Genomic DNA, 19,636 nt, shown 5'->3' on the forward strand with positions numbered 1-19,636 from the left:
TTTCTTGCGAAGTGGCAGCCCCCCTGCCCCCATTATACAAAATTTTTCTGATGTTACCTACCGACAGTATGTGGTACAGAGTCAAAGTGGCAGTTGGAGAGCACCGAATGCTCTGCTCCAGTCCTGGGTTCCAGCTTGACCACGACATTAGTAATGTTGTCATAGTAACTGGTAAAGCCTCCAAGAAAATCAATACTGAAGGTGCCCGTGGGCCTCTGGATATCGACAGAGATGGTATGGACATGACTGCTTTGAGTTTCAATAGCTTTAACTTGTTCCAAGAGGTAGTTGACTGTGAAGATTTCGTTTTCCGGACTTCCAACTGCTCTGGGCCCAATTGCAGTAATGTTTTCTAGGTAAGTCCTGTAGGAGACCATAACAGGGCATTAGAAGAATGTATTAAAACCTACAAATGCATGCAAACTCAGCTCCAAAAGAGCAGCTACTCCTACCAGGCCACTGAAGAGAAAGCTAGATCTGTTGGTGTGAACAATGACATAATTGCAAGAACATTCCTTAAGCTATTAGGGCATGGGTAGGCAAACTAAGGCCCGGGGGCCAGATCCGGCTCAATCGCCTTCTAAATCCGTGGACGGTCCGGAAATCAGCGTATTTTTACATGAGTAGAATGTATCCTTTTATTTTAAATGCATCTCTGGGTTATTTGTGGGGCATAATAATTCGTTCTCTTTTTTTTCTTTCCGAAATATAGTCCGGCCCCCCACAAGGTCTGAGGGACAGTGGACCGGCCCCCTGCTGGAAAAGTTTGCTGACCCCTGACAGGGCCAATGGGGCTTAACGTTCCACTGACTACCAAAGGAGGAGAACAAAATGTCCGTTTAGCAGCTTAGTCTCCATGCACCACTGAAGAAAGGCTAGAAATATGTTAAATAGCAGTACAAATATGGGCACATTGCTGATTGTAATACTTCAAAGGAACAAGAGGGACATCTAGTGATGCCCACCCACCCAATTGTGCAAGAGATTCCTGCCTGAGCAAATAGGTCTTCCCTTTCTTCCTCGGCCGCCCCATAGCCTCCTGTGTCCCCACACCAGAATCTCCTCTGCCAACTCTATGGAGAAGATCTTGTGGCTGTAGGAGAGGTTGCTGGGGGAAGACGAGGAAGAGGAAGAGGAAGAGGAAGAGGAGGAAGAAGAAGAAGAAGAAGACGACATCCGCTCACACAAAACTTGGATGTCACCCAATGTTTACAGTGATTATGCCCAGAGATTTTTTTAAAACCCATTCATATTTCATGAACACTGGAATCTGGCAATCTTCCACCTATGTGGGGTTATTCTATTTATCCTCACACCAATGTGGACTACCTCAAGCCCACTCAGTGAGTTTCATACTTAACTGAGGGTGTAACCTACCGTAGGTCCAACTCTGTATTAAATATACCATATGTATCTTTCCATATACACAACACACCCTAATATAATTATAATAATTTATTATTTATACCCCGCCCATCTGGCTGAGTTTCCCCAGCCACTCTGGGCGGCTCCCAATCAAGTATTAAAAACAATACAGCGTTAAATATTAAAGCCTTCCCTGAACAGGGCTGCCTTCAGATGTCTTTTAAAGATGGGATAGCTACTTATTTCCTTCACATCTGAAGGGAGGGTGTTCCACAGGGTGGGCACCACTACCGAAAAGGCCCTCTGTCTGGTTCCCTGTAACCTCACTTCTCGCAATGAGGGAAGCACCAGAAGCCCCTTGGCGCTGGATCTCAGTGTCCGGGCTGAACGATGGGGGTGGAGACGCTCCTTCACGTATACTGGACCAAGGCTGTTTAGGGCTTTAAAGGTCAGCACCAACACTTTGAATTGTGCTTGGAAACGTACTAACCATCTGATTTAATGCCCAGGGCATTATCTGAATAATAATCAAAAGTTTTTATTTTTATGTTTATTGGTCACTTTTTTTCCATAGCAACTCAAAAGTGTCTTAAAGCGTTTTAAGCAAAAAACATATACACATGCATAAATACATTAAAACCCAGAATTTCTTTTTAAAAACAAAAATAATCTAACAGATAACACAAACGACACAGCAACCCTGTATGTGTATAGTCATTACCCGGGAGAGTTCCATTAGAATATAAATAATAATTTGCACTTCAGTTTCTCAGGTGTTTGTTTCAGACACCACCTATAAAATGCTGCATATGTTTGGTGGCTACACAAAGTCGCACATGCCAAACTGCAAAATATTTAACGCACTGCTTTTCCTTGAAAATTAAAGTTGCTTGAAACTAAGTCCTGCTGAAACCAGCAGGACTTAAAACTAGGGCAGTTTATGAGCATTGCTGCCAAAGGCTGCAATTCTATACATATGCATCTGGAAGTGTTATACTGAAATCAATATGATCTAGTTCCAAATAAATTGGTTTAGGTTTGAGGTGCAAAGGGAGATCTGTTGCTAAAAACTACAAAGAGCTGCATGTGTACGAAATAAAAGGGGGAAAGGAAGTTCCATAAAACCTGACATCAAACAGGAGGAGATAAGAAAATAACAAACAGGAACTCCAAGGCTCACTTTACCTAAAACTTGATGAAAGAGGTGATGAACTTCCTCATGGTAAATGTAAATAATGCAAGGACTAGAAAGTAGTTCCAATGCGTTCTTCTTAGCTCAGTTTTAAAACTCAATACAGTGGTACCTCGGGTTAAGTACTTAATTCGTTTCAGAGGTCTGTTCTTAACCTGAAACTGTTCTTAACCTGAAGCACCACTTTAGCTAATGGGGCCTCCTGCTGCCGCTGCGCCACCGGAGCACGATTTCTGTTCTCATCCTAAAGCAAAGTTCTTAACCCAAGGTAATATTTCTGGGTTAGCGGAGTCTGTAACCTGAAGCGTATGTAACCTGAAGCGTATGTAACCTGAGGTACCACTGTAATCAGGTTTCAAAAAGTCGCCCGAAATGTGAGCGTACACCTAGGAATCTGAAATATTTATTCGCAGTGACTTGCACAAGATTGGTTCAAGAGTACTGAAGCAACAAGTGACACAGACTTTCAGCACATGGTTCTCCTAAATTTGACTGAAGGAATGGAAACTGTTGGTGTTGGGGAGACGAGGAGGTGATAAGAATATTTTAAAAGTTGTTTTTCTATACCATGTTCCTTACAGTTACACTCATTTCCATGGGTCCCACGCAAAAATGTTAACAGAAGCCTTGCTCCACCCTCTGCTTCTCAATGTGTATTGTATTGTTTTATGTACTGTGGCTTGCCGTTGTTTTATTGATTATAGTTTAGATATTACTGTAACTGTTGAGTGGATTTCTGTTTAACTTTTATATGTTGATATTATTATTTTATACTATTCTAATGATTGTTGAATGTTACTTTTTTGATGGAGGTTGCCTATTTTAAACTTATGTTTTATTATCACATTTTTGTATTGCATTAGATTGTTATAAGATGTAGATTTTGTTTCTTCAGCTTGTAAACCGCCTTGAGTATTGTAAGATAGAAATACAAATTAAAAAATGAAAATGAAATGAATGACAGAACCCTTAAATACAAATTGGGACACTTTCCCTTGTTTATACTAATACTGAATTGTTACAGAAAAGCAGCCTTTGTAAACCACTTGGAGGTTTCTTCTATAACCAAGAAATAATATAAGTTTTTATGAAGTAAATAAAAGCCAGTTCAACTGAAACTCTGTCTACACTCCAGAACTATGTGTCTATATTTTGGATTTGCTCTGAACAAGGAAACTACAGAAGTTTAAGCTAAATACCTTCCAAAACAGAAACAAGGCACTGAATTGAACAGCAACAGTTCAGGGTTATTATTTTTTTAAAAAAAGAATAAATTATAAGTTGTGTACCCTTATCTCTCAATTTGATCCCTTTACAAGGTTTTGTATGTTTTGTGCTATTTTACGCATTGCTCATTATTTTTACTGTTGTTTAGTAATTCTTTATTGTAGCAGTTAAGTGTAACAGTTAACTGTAAGCTGTTAAGTGTAAACTGCTGGTATTTAATATTTGATATAAGTTGTTTATTTTATAGTTATGCATTCATTATGATTTTATTTTATTTTTGTATTGGATTAGATTGTGATCAGGTGCGTGATCTTTGCTGTCTATTTTATTGCCTGTTTCAGCTTGTAATCTGCCTTGGGAATAGAAATATACACTAACCATTGCCTCCTCCCACCATCGTCCCCTTGGCTCTCAGTCTTGTTTTTTATTTCTGATTAATTACGAGCCTTGTGGGAACACAAGCCAGTTTTTATCCCATAACAGCTTTTTCTATTTTTGGAGGCTGATTAGCAGGTTATAAAAGGAACTGCCCACAAACTACCCACAGTGGCTAATAACAATGTGATTCTTGCCTTACTCTATTTCAACTATGATCAACATGAATGGGCTCAAAATACCCAAAGTAAAACTTATTTACCTGCACTGTCAGAGATTGAAACCAGACAAGCGCAGGCAAATTTTCCAACTGACTTATCAGCCACTTGCGACCAAGTGAAGATCTCCACCATTTGGAGTTGCATGCCTGGGAACCATAGGATCTGGACCGTTTTCACACACTAATACCCCACCATGGAGAATTCTATCCGCTATACAGTGGTACCTCAGGTTAAGTACTTAATTCGTTCCGGAGGTCCGTACTTAACCTGAAACTGTTCTTAACCTGAAGCCCCACTTTAGCTAATGGGGCCTCCTGATGCTGCCGCGCCATCGGAGCACGATTTCTGTTCTCATCCTGAAGCAAAGTTCTTAACCTGAAGCACTATTTCTGGGTTAGCGGAGTCTGTAACCTGAAGCGAATGCAACCTGAAGTGTATGTAACCCGTGGTACAACTGTATTTTATCCGCACAATTCGAATGAACTTTGGGAACCAAAGCGCTTTTTCTGCGCAGCCTGAGAAGGAGAGTGAATGTCGTTACAGCTAACTGTTATAGCTTGACTTTGCTTGCTCTGTCCCACTGCCCTGCTCACCGTTGTGAAGAATATTCCTACGTTACGAATGCAATGTCACCAGGAAGAAAAAAAGGTCAGAATAAGCCAATATATATGTGGACAGTCCTTGGATCAAGTGACTTCTCTTCTTGGAGTTCTCTTACGTTCTTAACCTAGCTCAAGGTCTTCTGAGCTAGCCAGCTGTCTAACTGATAATCAATCACAGTCAGTCCACCATTTGAAAAATAAGACTTTACAGCCGTCTTGTCCCAAAATGGCAAACAGACATTCCATTTTGGAGACTGCAACCTTGGTGCAAGGAGCCATTTGGCCCCAGCTTACATATCTGAGTTTCTAACACTGTGTCTGCACAGATATGCACCTGCTATCTAACATCTTCTGAATGTGGAAAGAGAGGTTCTAGCAGAAATATGCCCCCAAGGTGTCCTACTCAGAAGCGTTTGCTAGGATGACTAACCAGCCGGAAGAAATACAGCCTGACTAGTTGTTGGTTTTTTGCCAAAGGGGAAGTAGTGAAAGGCTCTTGTACGGCTTCTTTTCCTCTCCAAATAGTGGCGCACAAGATCCTGTCTGCTCCCTTCTCAATTCCTCCACACACGCAAGACTCATGCTACTTCTGCAAAACTCCCAAACTAAGCGAGATACAGTGGTACCTCGAGTTAAGTACTTAATTCATTCCGGAGGTCCGTTCTTAACCTGAAACTGTTCTTAACCTGAAGCACCACTTTAGCTAATGGGGTCTTCCGCTGCTGCCATGCCGCCGGAGCACGATTTCTGTTCTCATCCTGAAGCGAAGTTCTTAACCCAAGGTAATATTTCTGGGTTAGCGGAGTCTGTAACCTGAAGCGTCTGTAACCCGAGGTCCCACTGTACAGCCCGCTTCATCCCAAATCTTCTCGGTAGTCAGTGATGACCCCTCAGATATTACACATTGGATTTATAACATACCTTTCGACTCCAATAAAGTAGTACCTCCAGCTGCGGAAGCGATCCGTTCCGGAGCTCCGGTCGGATCCTGAGTTTTTCACAACCGAAGGTGCCTGTTCTGCGCATGCACACAGTAGAGCATTTCTGCGCATGCAGGAAACCCGGAAAAATACTTCCAGGTTTTCTGCGTACGTGTCCAAAGGATACATAACCAGAGGTGCACGTAAGTAGAGGTACCACTGTAGTGGTATACAACGCTTCATCAAATAAAATGCACTACAAGGATTAAAATGAAAACCATAAAACCAGTAAACATTAGCAGCATCTTAAAACAATAAATATAATAAAATAATAAAGCGGCCGGTCACAAGACCAGCCACTTCCACAGGAAGGCAGGAGCAGGCGGGGAGGTACATCCTAAGCAGACATCTGAAAGCTGTAGGCAACCACAGGTCTAATGGGAGGGAGCTTAACATACAGGGGGCCATAGCACAGAAGGCCTTGCTTGCTCCATGCTGTTATACAACAAACAGCCCCTGAGGGAGGCAAAAGGAAGGCCTCTTCCACTGATCTTAAGGCGTGGGTTAGCAGGTAGCAGGAGATGCACTTCTTCAAATACTTGCAACCCAGGGTATAGAGAGCTCTGTATACCTAAGTCAGTAACTTAACCTGAGCCTGGTAGCAAATTCTAGGAAGCCAAGGCAGGATTTGTCCGACTTCATTCAGTGGAATTTATCTTCTGCTGTGGTTGTCCACTAACCTCATACATCCTAGCCCTTGTGTTGGGAGCGTTCAGACCCCATGGCGCTCACTTGTGGGGTGCCTCAGGGATCCATCCTCTCTGCCATGCTTTTTAACATCTATATGAAGCCGCTGGGAGAGATCATACAGAGTTTGGGCTGGTGTTCATCAGTATGCGGATGATACCCAGCTCTACCTCTCCTTTAAATTGGAACCAGTGAAGGCAGTGAACGTCTTGTATGTGTGTCTGGAGGCAGCTGGAAGACGGATGGTGGCTAACAGAATGGAGGCTGAATACTGACAAGATAGAAGTACTGTTTTGGGGCAACTGATCCTGAGCGCGAATGGGGTAACTGTGCCCCTGACGGACCAGGTGTGCAGCCTGGGAATCATTTTGAACTCACAGCTGTCCATGGAGGCACAGGTCAATTCTGTGTCCAGGGCAGCTGTCTACCAGCTCCATCTGGTACGCCGGCTGAGACCTTACCTGCCCGCAGACTGTCTCACCAGAGTGGTGCATGCCCTGGTTATCTCCCACTTGGACTACTGCAATGCACTCTACGTGGGGCTACCTTTGAAGGTGACTCAGAAACTACAACTAATCCAGAATGCGGCAGCTAGACTGGTGACTTGGAGCGGCCGCCGAGACCATATAACACCAGTCCTAAAGGATCTACACTGGCTCCCAGTATGTTCCTGAGCACAATTCAAAGTGTTGGTGCTGACCTTTAAAGCCCTAAACAGCCTTGGTCCAGTATACATGAAAGAGTGTCTCCACCCCCATCGTTCAGCCCAGACAATGAGGTCCAGCTCCGAAGGCCTTCTGGAGGTTCCCTCACTGTGAGAAGCAAAGTTACAGGAAACCAGGCAGAGGGTCTTCTTGTTGGTGGCACCTCCCTGTGGAACGCCCTCCCATCAGATGTTAAGGAAATAAAAAACTATATGACTTTCAGAAGACATCTGAAGCCTTGTATCAGGAGGTTTTTAATGTTTGATTATTTATTATGTTTTAACATATGTTTGGAAGCTGTTCAGAGTGGCTTGGGAAACCCAGCCAGACGGACGGGATATAAATAATAAAATTACTGTAATTCAATTAAACCACAGAGATTCTGAAAACACAAGTGCTCCCTGTTCGTTCCTACCTACACATTAAAGGCACCTTAATAGCTAAAGAAGACATACTGTATTTTTCCATGTATAACACGCCCCCATGTACACAGGCCCAGCAGCTATCCTTTATTGCTAGCTACTACTATCAAAAAGAACATAGGGAACACAATGACACAACGTTTGAAACTCCTGCCTAGATCAGATTCAAAGTACATCAGGGTACATCAGTAAATTAGTCCAGGAGGAGGCGTAGGAGCCAACACCCCGGGGCCAGACACTGTATGGAACCCATGGCCCTGGGCACCCATGGGCGTGGGGCCAAGTTGGCAGTCCCAGAGGAGAGCATTCCACCTCTCTCTCCATGGGCAGAGCCAAGATTTTTGTTGGGGAGGGGGGCAGCCAAAGCTTTTTTTTAGGGGATCCTCCTAAGTTGTTGAGGACATTGGGGGGGGGCTTCTGCTGGGAGGGGGGGCACACAGGACCTCAGATAATTGTGTACTTTCAGTGCTTTTCAATAGTATTGTGGCTCCGTCTTCCCGCTCCCCGACTACGCCCATGTCTCCCTCTCCCAGAGATGCAGGTGCGCGGTGAGGACGGGGGAAGGAACTACGGGTGTAGCTAGGGTTCACGTTCGAGGGGGTGGGCAGACTTTATGTTGGGGTGGGGGCCAGAACCTCAGTTAGTTATGTACTTGATGGGGGGGGCATCTGTCCCTGGACCCTTCCCACCCACGCACCCCACGGAAGAAGGGACCTGGGACCCGGCAAGCGCGCGAGAGAGAGCCGCCGCCGCCGCTACCTGCGGTTACCTGGCGCGCGGGGCGCTGAAATCCTCGCCGGGGCGGCGCTCCGCCGGCTGCACCAGCCTCCGCAGGGAGAGGTGCGCGATCCCGCGCAGCGCCAGCAAGTAGAGCAGCAGCAGCAGGGCCGTGCGCGCCTCCGGCAGCAGCGGGAGGCCCCTCGCTCCTCCTCCTCCCCGGCTGCCCGCCGGCTTCTTCCCGTCCAGTCCGTCGGGCTCCTGGTCCGGGCGCCACGGCGGCTGCTGCTGCTGGTTTGGGCGAGGGTGCTGCTGCTGGTGCTGCTGAGCAGGATGCGTGCGGAGGCGCCTCACGGCACCCACGGCGGCCGAGCTGCGCTCCATGGTGGAGACCCCGGGTGCCTGGCTTTGGCTTGCAGCAGCAGCAGTATGGCAACGGCGGGAGGGCTAAAAGCGCCCGGCCGGGGCCAACCCACCTTGCTTTCGCGAGCGGGAGGCGGGCTCAGGAGTCCCTTCGCAAGGTAGCCTGGGCAGGAAATGTCAGACGGCGCTCCTCCTTCTCCTTCTCTTGGTCCCGCCCGCCACCCCGCCAGGGTCAAGCGCGGTGACTTTGCGCGAGGGCGCCTTTGCGCGCTCCTTGGTCTTCGCCCACGCTCCTTCTTGGCACGAGTCGTGCGCAGAGCCGGACCTGGAGAGGTCCCTAGAGACGGGCAAACTGGGGTGCTCCCCCCACCAACCCCCGGGAAAAAGCAAAATATGCGTCTGAAGAAAGCCAGTGAGGTGGGAGGGATGCAAATAACAACATGAGGATATTGGTGGCGATGCAATTCAAAAAAAGCAAGCCGCGTTGCTGGTGTTTTGTTTTGGGTTTTTTTGCAAGGACGCAAAACTTGCATGTACGGCGAGATGTGCACGCGTGCATTATGCCCTGTATACACACTGCCAGGGCTCTTCCTTCTTCCTGGCGTTATTTTGATCTGCTGTCGGTGGGGCGCCCCCTGGTTTAGGTGGGGAGAAGTCATAAAAAGAACGGGGAAATGAAGGAAGAGTGTGCAGGGGAGGAAGTCGAAAGTCGAACCAAGTTCTTGTTTCTGCCAGGATGCCTCCTTCAGCGCTTCTTTCGAAAGATCAAGTGTCAAACTCTTTCCAAATTTTTTTAAAAAAATATTTTGGTTTTCCAGTGCCCTCAGTGTGTGCTCATAGCTCATAGCTCTGAAAAAGATATACCAAGAACTCTGGCCACAACTTTCAATTAAAGAATAATTCCTACTCAAGAGTTGAGATGAAAAACGTGTATATTCTGCTAAGAATCACAGTTGAAGCTAGTAGTAAATTTAAATATAACATGTAAGTACGATGGTTTTAAAGCCATAATAAGTTTGGATACAACGTTTAAGTACAGAAATAATGTAGTTTCAAATATGCAGTGATATGGTACAAAGGTACATGAGATACCAGTGCACAACAATTGTTTTATACAAGTCTCAATGGCAGTCAAAAAGAGTCCATATATATAAAAAATCAGGATAAAGAATAAAGGATCAAATAGGGCCAAAACGGAGTATCCGGAGTGTGAATCAGATGTACGACTCAGTAGTGGTGACCAGGACAGGGCCCTGTTTCGGAGTAAACGCCTTCTTCAGCTCGGTTTTTTTTGAGGACTATAAATCTGTTGGAAGTCTGTATCATTTAATTCTTTTATGTTTCCTTTTTCGACATGCGTCTTAGATAATTGAATCCAAGTTTTCTTGCGTTTCTCTGTTATATTTAAATTTACTACTAGCTACAACTGTGATTCTTAGCAGAATATACACGTTTTTCATCTCAACTCTTGAGTAGGAATTATTCTTTAATTGAAAGTTGTGGCCAGAGTTCTTGGTATATCTTTTTCAGTGCATTTCCAACAAGAACTCCAATTTCTTTAACCATAGCTCATAGCTCAGCAGTGTGTCTGCATCACCCATAGAGGCAGGGAAAGGGTCTACCGTGACAAATTTGATGTGACTGTGCCCCATTACTGTTCTCAAGCACCAGAAAAAACTCCTGGAACAGCTGAAGTGATGATAAAGTCAGTGAGCATGTGTAGTTATTTTTCTCTTCCCTGCTAAAAAGCTACCACTTTTTCCACACTTTGACTGTACACAGGATTTCCAGTCAGGCAGGATAAATTACTTTTTAAAAAAAAGAAAAGGTGTTTAAATCCTCAGTTTTATTTATGTTTTTATACTGCTTTGTTTTATTATGTACTGTTATGAGTTGGGGGTGCCAGGGTTTGGGAGTGTCAGATTTCCCTAATTTCCTGGGTCTAATGGGTGGATTTAGCCAAGTGTTAAGATACAGGCTAAGCCATTGAACTAACTTCCCATATTCAGGAAATCACCTGGTAAATCAGTCATTAACCAAAGACAAAAGAAAGTCAGAGAGATGGCTTTCTGTGCCCTGTGGAAAATGGAAGGTACCCCTCCCTCAGCTCTGAGATAGCAGAGTTGAGTTTAGGATTGCAGTGGTGGTGATGTGACCTAGGGGTAAGAGGTTGCAGTTTGTTAAACACAGCAAGCTGGAGAGGGAAAGAGCACAATGGTGGATTCATGTTTGAATCCAAGGCTTCTGTGGCTATAGGAGAAGCAAGACCCCTCTTGGGGTGTTAATGCTGTGAACCCCTCCAACGTAGGCTCAGGTTGTATACATGTTAAATAAACCATATATCATAAAGACACCACAGTCTCCGCAGTGCCTCATTTCCATGGACCTTAGGTATGGAACCCCTGGATTCTCAGACTGCTCAGAGATTGGAGCGGTGTGTGAGACACTATTTTATTTGCAAGCTGCAAAAATATAATCAAAGGGCAGCATATAAATTCCTAAAACGAACAGGAGAATGAATTAAACTAATTTTAATTGCTCCATTGCCTGTTGTCTTTGTCCATGGAGTTTTCTTGGCAGGGATACTGGAGTGGCTTGCCGGTTCCTCCTCCAGGTGGATCACATTTGGTCAAAACTCTCCACTATGACCTGTCCATCTTGGGTGCCCTGCTCGGCATAGGTCATAGTTTCTCTGAGTTATTCAAGCCCCTTCGCCACAGCAAGGCAGTGATCCATGAAAGGGGTTTGAATTATGGTGCTGGAGGAGTCTCTTGAGAGTCCCGTGGACTGCAAGAAGATCAAACCTCTCCATTCTTAAGGAAATCTGCCCTGAGTGCTCACTGGAAGGACAGATCCTGAAGCTGAGACGCCAAGACTTTGGCCACCTCATGAGAAGAGAAGTCTCCCTGGAAAAGACCCTGATGTTGGGAAAGATTGCGGGCACAAGGAGAAGGGGACGACAGAGGACGAGATGGTTGGACAGTGTTCTCGAAGCTACCAGCATGCGTTTGACTAAACTGCGGGAGGCAGTGGAAGACAGGAGTGGCTGGCGTGCTCTGGTCCATGGGGTCACGAAGAGTCGGACACGACCAAACAACAGCAACAATTGCTCCATTCTAAACAGTTAAAATAATTAGCAACCAAGTGTTAGTCAGGGAGTCAGAGCTTCAGGGAGGTAGATGTAACAGACCCAATCCTCACTGTTTGAAAGGAAGCATTTTCCACATTTCTGCACCACAAAGTTCTGAGAAATGAGGCACACATGTATTTCTGAGGAGAAATAATTGTGCTCATTCTTCTAATATTTTATCTGAGCTCTGCCAAAGCAGTGGGAAGGACAAGGAGGTCAAACTAAAAGCCGTCTGCAACATGACGTGTTATGAAATCCTTCCCTTCGCAACATTTTTAAGATCAGAGAAACTGCAGGTAGGCTTATCCAAGCAACTATTATTATTCTAAGAAGAGTAGGCCTACAGCCAATCTTGCCAGGAGAATATGTTACAGAGGCTCCATTAGCAGAGGAAGGGAATGCGGTGGGTGTGGTCCGCCCTGGGTGTTATCCCTGAGGGGGGTGACATCACCACACCCTGAGACGCTTGCCCTACCCCCGTGGACAGCTCTTCCCACCCATGGGTGCACAGCATGTTGTTTAATAGTGTAGCCCTTCTCATATTGCACCACCAGTTGCAAATTTCAAAACTCTTGCTTCATGGGGCAGAATTGGGTCAACATGGATGGTCAACAGAATTGGGTCAACATAAATTGCAGGGCGATGGTCAGCAGGGAGGATGAAGTGTGGCTGGAGGGTCTTCTGCTTGCTGTGCCTTAGAATCTCTACATTCTAGTCATTTTTCTCCTGTCGGGGCTGCATGTGTAGAAGTAAGCTGGCTGGTTAGAAGTAGTTTTCAAGAGAAAACCATGAGCAGAGGGAAATCACATCTCCAGTTTTCCATCCACCAGTGTCAAGTGTGCGTGCAGGAGCCAGGCCCTGTGACCAACAGGACTTTGCAGGACTGGGGTCTTCCTAAGTTTGTTCTGAAGAGGCAAGGCGTGGCCACACAGGTGAGGCCGATTGGTAACTCACAGCACCTGGTGGCAAGAGCCGGGAAGGGATATAAGGTCAGCATTTCCCTTCGGCTCTTTGCCACAGCAACACGCTTCCTGCCTTAGGCTTCTTGCTTCCTGATCCTTGAACCTCGGCTTGTTGACTCCTTGCTTCTTGATCCTTGGACCCCTGACTTCTTGATTCCTTGCTTCTTCATCCTGGACCCTTGACTCCTTGCTTCCTGACCCTCGGACCCTTGGCTTCCTGGCTTCTGGACCCCCCTTCCTGCTCCACCCCGTCATCTTGCCCCCGGTCCTGACATCCCCTGCCGGGACTCTGATCGCCCGTGAACCAGACCGTGACAACCAGACTGTGCTTTAAATCTTCCCCACTTATATGATGCAATATTATAAAATTTATAAGGATTTGGCATGATGCACTATTTGCTCTATTCAAACTTTAAAAGGGGGGGGGGAGAGAACAAACACGGGTACAGGGAGACTGCTTTTAGCCCTGCTCCTGAGGCTATATGACCAGCGGTGGTACATCCCGGGTTGTGGAGGGTACAGGAAGTGCCCTCCAGCTACTGCCCCTACCAAAGCATCACTTACCTACGTTGCACCGTGGCAGGTTCTGGTGAAATCTTCAACCTGTTTCAGTAGCATAGCGTGGGTTGCCCCGGGCGCGAAATTGTTAGGGGCCCAAAATTCCAACACCCAGTTGCCTTGTTGCAGCAAACCAGGAAATGACCTCTCCAGACAATAAAACAACTTTTTCTTATCTCTGTGGCTGCGATCTCCTGGGTGACACATGTAGTGATCAGGTGGGATTGCTATGAGGAATTATAATAAATATAGAGTAAGCCATCTGTGTCAGCAATGAAAGCATTGCATTGACTGGGTTTAAACTATTTTGATATGATTCTTGATCAATCCATACCTCTGCATCCCTGTTCCATTTCTCTTTCTTCACAAGTCACGTACACAGCAGGCATCCTGGGTCATCAAAGATAGTGGGCAGCTTCTTTTGATGTAGCTTTTCTGATATGTTAATCTTAGGCTGTTAATCTTAGTGCTAGGAAACAGGTTTCGCATAAAGGTGATAATGATCGCTGTCCTCCTGGCTATCCTTCTTATCATGTATATCACTTGTTTTTCACCTCTGGGGTTGCCAAATGCTCTCCTTTGTAGTTCTGTTCTTTGTTTACTCCAGAAATATGTGTGCTTAATTAGTTTTGGTAGTTTAACTTTGTTCCCACTTGGGGTTTGTGGAAATGCTCAGAAGAAATCTGATTGGTTCTTACGAACACTCTGTAAAAAGTTCTTTTGTGAATAAAACGACCTGGGCCGAGGGGTAGAGGCAGAGAGAGAGACAATTATACGCACCCTTCCCAGAGTCTTCCTGGTTCAAGCCTCTGTGTGTATTCTTATTAATCAGAGTTCAATCCTTCCTTTACTTTGAGAATGCCTCAAGTGGTGCCCCCTGTGAGGCAAACTTAAAAAAGAAACTGTGTGAGGCTTGTAAAAAAACCTCAGTGTGTGAGGCAAAGCTAAAAGGAAACCTCAACAAAAGGAAACCCCCAGGATTGGACTCCCCTCGGAGCTAGCAACCTGCTATACCTCAGTCGTGGTGGATCATCTCCTGCAAAACGATTCCCGGACTTAGGATCTCATTCGCTCGGAACGAGCCCCAAAGACGCGCATCTATTACGCGTCTTGTGAGATCATGGGAAGCAAGCTTTCACACGGGCAGGAAAAGCATAGGAATAATTTGTTATTTTTGCTAGCTCAGGCAGGGCATGATAAGCATTTAGCACCCCTAGTAGAAAAATTGTTGTTAGAGATTGCTAGACTGTGCCCCTGGTTTCCAGAGGGGGGTACTTATGACATTAAGAAATGGAATGAGCTGGGAGATGCACTCCATAGACATCCTGAGGCATCTGTACAAATCTTGCACACCTGGCAATTGTGTAGAGACGCAGTTGGAAAGCTTTCTAACCCTTTATAAGTTGACATGTTACAGGAGCTCCCTCTAGAGAGGAAAATGAAAAAAATAACATGTTTTGTTTCATCTGAAAACTAACCATACTACAAACAACTGAAGGCTCACAATAAAATATAAGGAAAGGGAAGAACTATTTGAAAGGAAAGGGAATAAATGCTGTTTTAAATGTGCATTCCATATTCTACTTCCTTTAGTAATGTTTTCCTTTGAAATGTTTAAGTTCATTTTGTTAACTTTACTCCGTTAAATGTGCATTTTGTAGTTGACCTCCTTTGTAATGCGTTATTTGTCATCTTTAAGATAGGGTTGCCATATTTAAAGAAGTAAAAGTTGACCTTTGCGGGGGGTGGGGAGTTTCAAAAACCTGGACATTTTGGCGATTTCCTCAAATTCCCCCCTGAAAATCTGGACATTTTGGCGATTTCCTCAAATTCCCCCCTGAAAATCTGGACATTTGGCAACCCTACTTTAAGGTATTTTAGTTTATAGTTGACTTTCTTCAGTAACGTTTTATTCCAGATTGTTTCATTTGACATTTTAACGTGTTGTAAACTGTTTTTGAGATTTTTCTTTTCCTTAAAAATATAAAGCTGTATAGAAATGAAGGACAAAATGAACCCTCTCCTATTTCATGAACAGGAGCTGACCAGGGCCGGATTTAGGTTTGATGAGGCCCTCAGCTACTGAAGGTAATGGGGCCCTTTATATGTCCAGCTGTCCTTTGTCAACAACAAATTGTCCCTGTTTTTTGTGTTGAATATATGCTATATGGTAACTTATGGACCTAAAAGGGATCTAAAGCCATTTGCACATAGCAAATATGTATTTTATCAAAGTAATTGTTGAACTCAAATACAATTAAGAAGAAGTATATTAATAGTGAAATACAATTAAGAAGTATATTAATAGTGAAATAATTATTCAGCTCTAACTTAAAATGATTTTTTATTCATAACAAACTTAATAATGCAAACACATTGGCATTTGGCAATAACAAAAGTCCCTTTAGAAACACAATTTACAAAGACGCATAATCTAGTCTTTAGAAACTTGCTATAACATGAAATAATAATAGCAAACCAGTGATAATGACAGGGCCTATTACCTACATCATAGGAGCCTACACAACACAAAACACTGCTGCTGTGTGTAGGTTTTATTTTATTTGTTTTTTTATCTTATATTTTGGAAATGTACATCCAGGTATTTTTCTTTTAATTTTTTTTTTGGGGGGGGGGCTAAGCTATAGTTCGTTTAGCTCAGGGGTCGGCAACCCGCGGCTCCAGAGCCGCATGTGGCTCTTTTACACCTTTGCCGCGGCTCCGGGGCGGATACTAGCAAGGGGAGGAGGCGCATTGTGCGCCCCGACACTCCCCACTGTGGCAGGCGCTGTACTGGCTGTGACGTCGCATGGGGGCGGTGCATGTGTTAGTCACGCACCGTCCCGACGTCACCTTCCCGCCCGCCCGCCCGCTACATTGTAAGGGGCATGTACGCTGGTCACTGCATTGAAAGGGGGCATGTACGCTGGTCACTGCATTGAAAGGGGGCATGTACGCTGGTCACTGTTTTGAAGGGGAGTGAAGAATATACACACAAAAAAAGGTAACTTGTTAATTTAACGTTTATTTCTATGAGGAGGAGTAATTCTGAGGGGTCAAACAAAGAAATAATAAAAAAGTGACAAAAAAGTTATTTTTATAATGACGAGTTTTGCGGTTCCCAGTTTTTTTTTCTTCGGAAACGGGTCCGAGTGGCTCTTTTTGTCTTAAAGGTTGCAGACCCCCTGGTTTAGCTTATACATAAATCTGGCACTGGAGCTGACCGAGCGAGTAGTGGACTCGCAAGAGTTCAGATACACAGAGATTCCAAAGACAGATAGGAGATCAGGTCTAACTTTTTATTTTTTTAAAGGTACAAACTTACAGCAGAGGTCCAAAGGCTCCCTCCTCGCCCCAGCTCACAGCATTCGGTGGAAAATATTCTGTAGCAAGAAGATGGCTTGTCAGCACCCAAATGAAGATACACACAATCTTTATAGACCCAGGTAGGCTACAGGGATGCGGGTGGCGCTGTGGGTTAAACCACAGAGCCTAGGACTTGCCAATCAGAAGGTCGCGGTTTGAATTCCCGCAACGGGGTGAGCTCCTGTTGCTCGGTCCCTGCTGCTGCCAACCTAGCAGTTCGAAAGCACATCAAAGTGCAATAGATAAATAGGTACCGCTCCGGCGGGAAGGTAAACGGTGTTTCCGTGTGCTGCTCTGGTTCACTAGAAGCGGCTTAGTCATGCTGGCCACATGACCCGGAAGCTGTACGCCGGCTCCCTCGGCCAATAAAGCAAGATGAGCGCTGCAACCCCAGAGTCGGTCACGACTGGACCTAATGGTCAGGGGTCCCTTTACATTTACCTTTAGGCTACATCACCTGGGAACACAGGTGGCTCGTATTAACCATCACCTCCCCCTTTAGTTATGCCTGGGGCTACATCCAGTAATGTGAAATGCAGATGAGCTCCATGCTACAGCTGCTTCCAGGGTCACCTTGGCCATCATTTGCCTCAAGCAGGGCTTCCAAACCAGCTCACCTTTCCAGGTCAATGACTGACCACTTAGGAGTAGCATGGTACTGGTAGAAAGACTTCTGGTGGGTGTTACCAGACAACAACAAAAATGGATTTTAAAAAAGAAATAGATCTGTAAACAGAGGTCTGCTGCCAGCTGCATAGGAGTTAAAACGGGGAGGGGGCAGTTAGTATAGCAAATTTGGAATTTATACAAGCAGACTAATAAAGATACCCCACCCCCAGCAAAACCAAGACCAGGATCAAGCCCATGTTTTCACCTTACAAACTGCTCGGTTATTAATATTACTTTTTCTGCAACTGCCTGCTCCGAAGGCATTCGCTAACACGAACAGGGATCTCTTCATCGCTCTCGAGAATAATAGACCTTTGACATCTGGAATCTTGAGTCATCTGAATGCAAGATCAGCCCATGGCGAAGCACAAATGCACTGGCATTATCATCACATGGGTGATTTGTGACTGCCTGGCTGCTAGCAATGACAAAGAACCCCTTTATGTGATGCCCGCTCTCTGCAAGCAGTTATTGATGAATTCTTCTCCGGGAGGGAAGAAAGTATACCTGGTTTGTTTTTAGCCATAAGGAGTACAAGAAAGCCTCTCATTGACTTTGGGTCTCATGCTATTCCCCCCCTGCTCCCCACCCCACACCTCATGGCTCTTTCTACCCTGCTTCCATGGGCTATTTTCCATTTGTGCAATGTAGGATAAAGTAGCGTGGAAAAGGTGCTAATTTTGATGCAACTGTTGTGGTGGCCTGAAGCCATGCTGGAAACATTTATAGAAAACCAGGTGGTGAGTATTATACTCTTTTACGCAAGTATTGTGCCCCACCCCCCACTGAATTTATTAAAGCTGGACAGGACAGTGAAAAATACAGGCAGAAAATCTGTGCCCTAGTAGCTAGGTCCATTGCTCAGAGACCATTTTAAGAGATGCACTCTGCTGAACTCACAGACCTGAGGAAGGAAGGATATTAATCAATAAATTTATCCTCTCCTAGCATCTATAAAGGTAAAGGGACCCCTGACTGTTAAGTCCAGTCGCAGATGACTCTGGGGTTGCGGTGCTCATCTCGCTTTACAGGCCAAGGGAGCCGGCATTTGTCCGCAGACAGCTTCCGGGTCTTGTGGCCAGCATGACTAAGCCGCTTCTGGCGAACCAGAGCAGCACACAGAAACACTGTTTACGTTCCCGCCAGAGCGGTACCTATTTATCTACTTGCACTTTGATGGGCTTTCGAACTGCTAGGTTGGCAGGAGCAGGGACTGAGCAACAGGAGCTCACCCCATCGCAGGGATTCAAAACGCTGACCTTCTGATCGGCAAGCCCTAGGCTCTGTGGTTTAGACCCACGTCCCCCTAGCATCTATACACGTCCCCTTTTTTTATCTCCTGCTACCAGTTCAAGTTCAATGCTGCTGTTGTTGTTTAGTCATTTAGTCATGTCCAACTCTTCGTGACCCCATGTACCAGAGCACGCCAGCCACTCCTGTCTTCCACTGCCTCCTGCAGTTTGGTCAAACTCATGCTGGTAGCTTCGAGAACACTGTCCAACCATCTCGTCCTCTGTTGTCCCCTTCTCCTTGTGCCCTCAATCTTTCCCAACATCAGGGTCTTTTCCAGGGAGTCTTCTCTTCTCATGAGGTGGCCTCAGCTTCACGATCTGTCCTTCCAGTGAGCACTCAGGGCAGATTTCCTTCAGAATGGAGAGGTTTGATCTTCTTGCAGTCCACGGGACTCTCAAGAGTCTCCTCCAGCACCATAATTCAAAAGCATCAACTCTTCGGCGATCAGCCTTCTTTATGGTCCAGCTCTCACTTCCATACATCACTACTGCTGTATGGGCAGTTAATTCGGATGAACCCATCTAGTCCCCTCCACCTTCTTATTGGTTCTATTTTTCTATAGGTAGCTTTTGTGTAAAACTTTATTTTTTAAAAAAATCTTTGCATTTGTTTTACAAGGTTGCAGGCTGAGCCCTTAACCAGCTTGCAGGAATGTCTCTCTCCATATTAATCTCACCATATTTTAAAGAGCAGAGGCCTTGCTGCAAGCACCCTCTTTGATGTCAAAAATGATGGAGCTTATATAGGACTGTCTCAATGGCATCCCCACAACTTCGGAGGCACATCAGGCCGGTTATTAGAAT

General features: G+C 45.3%; 1 protein-coding gene and 1 long non-coding RNA gene across 5 annotated transcripts in view; one reads left to right on the forward strand and one right to left on the reverse strand.

The window, feature by feature from the left end:
• ERMP1 (endoplasmic reticulum metallopeptidase 1) overlaps nt 1-9,000 on the reverse strand; it is a 41,688-nt gene extending 32,688 nt beyond the window's left edge. For 2 of the 4 annotated variants that reach the window (XM_083482254.1, XM_083482253.1), the window contains exons 1-2: nt 8,545-8,977; nt 62-363 (exon numbers count right to left, since the gene is read on the reverse strand). In XM_083482254.1, coding sequence (XP_083338380.1) covers nt 62-363; nt 8,545-8,876 — 634 coding nt within the window. In that variant the 5' untranslated portion in view covers nt 8,877-8,977. Of the gene's footprint in view, nt 1-61; nt 364-8,544 lie in introns of all 4 variants that reach the window. The other 2 variants (XR_014520630.1, XM_083482252.1) reach the window with 2 other exon arrangements.
• On the forward strand, nt 270-18,231 carry LOC310696628. Its single transcript, XR_014520658.1, has 3 exons — nt 270-356; nt 16,819-16,951; nt 18,192-18,231. It is a non-coding gene; the product is annotated as an uncharacterized lncRNA (long non-coding RNA).
• Nucleotides 18,232-19,636: the final 1,405 nt, after the last annotated feature.

This window comes from Podarcis liolepis (genome assembly GCF_965112155.1).
Source record: "Podarcis liolepis genome assembly, chromosome: 17".
In the NCBI taxonomy this organism is placed as follows: Eukaryota; Metazoa; Chordata; class Lepidosauria; order Squamata; family Lacertidae; genus Podarcis; species Podarcis liolepis.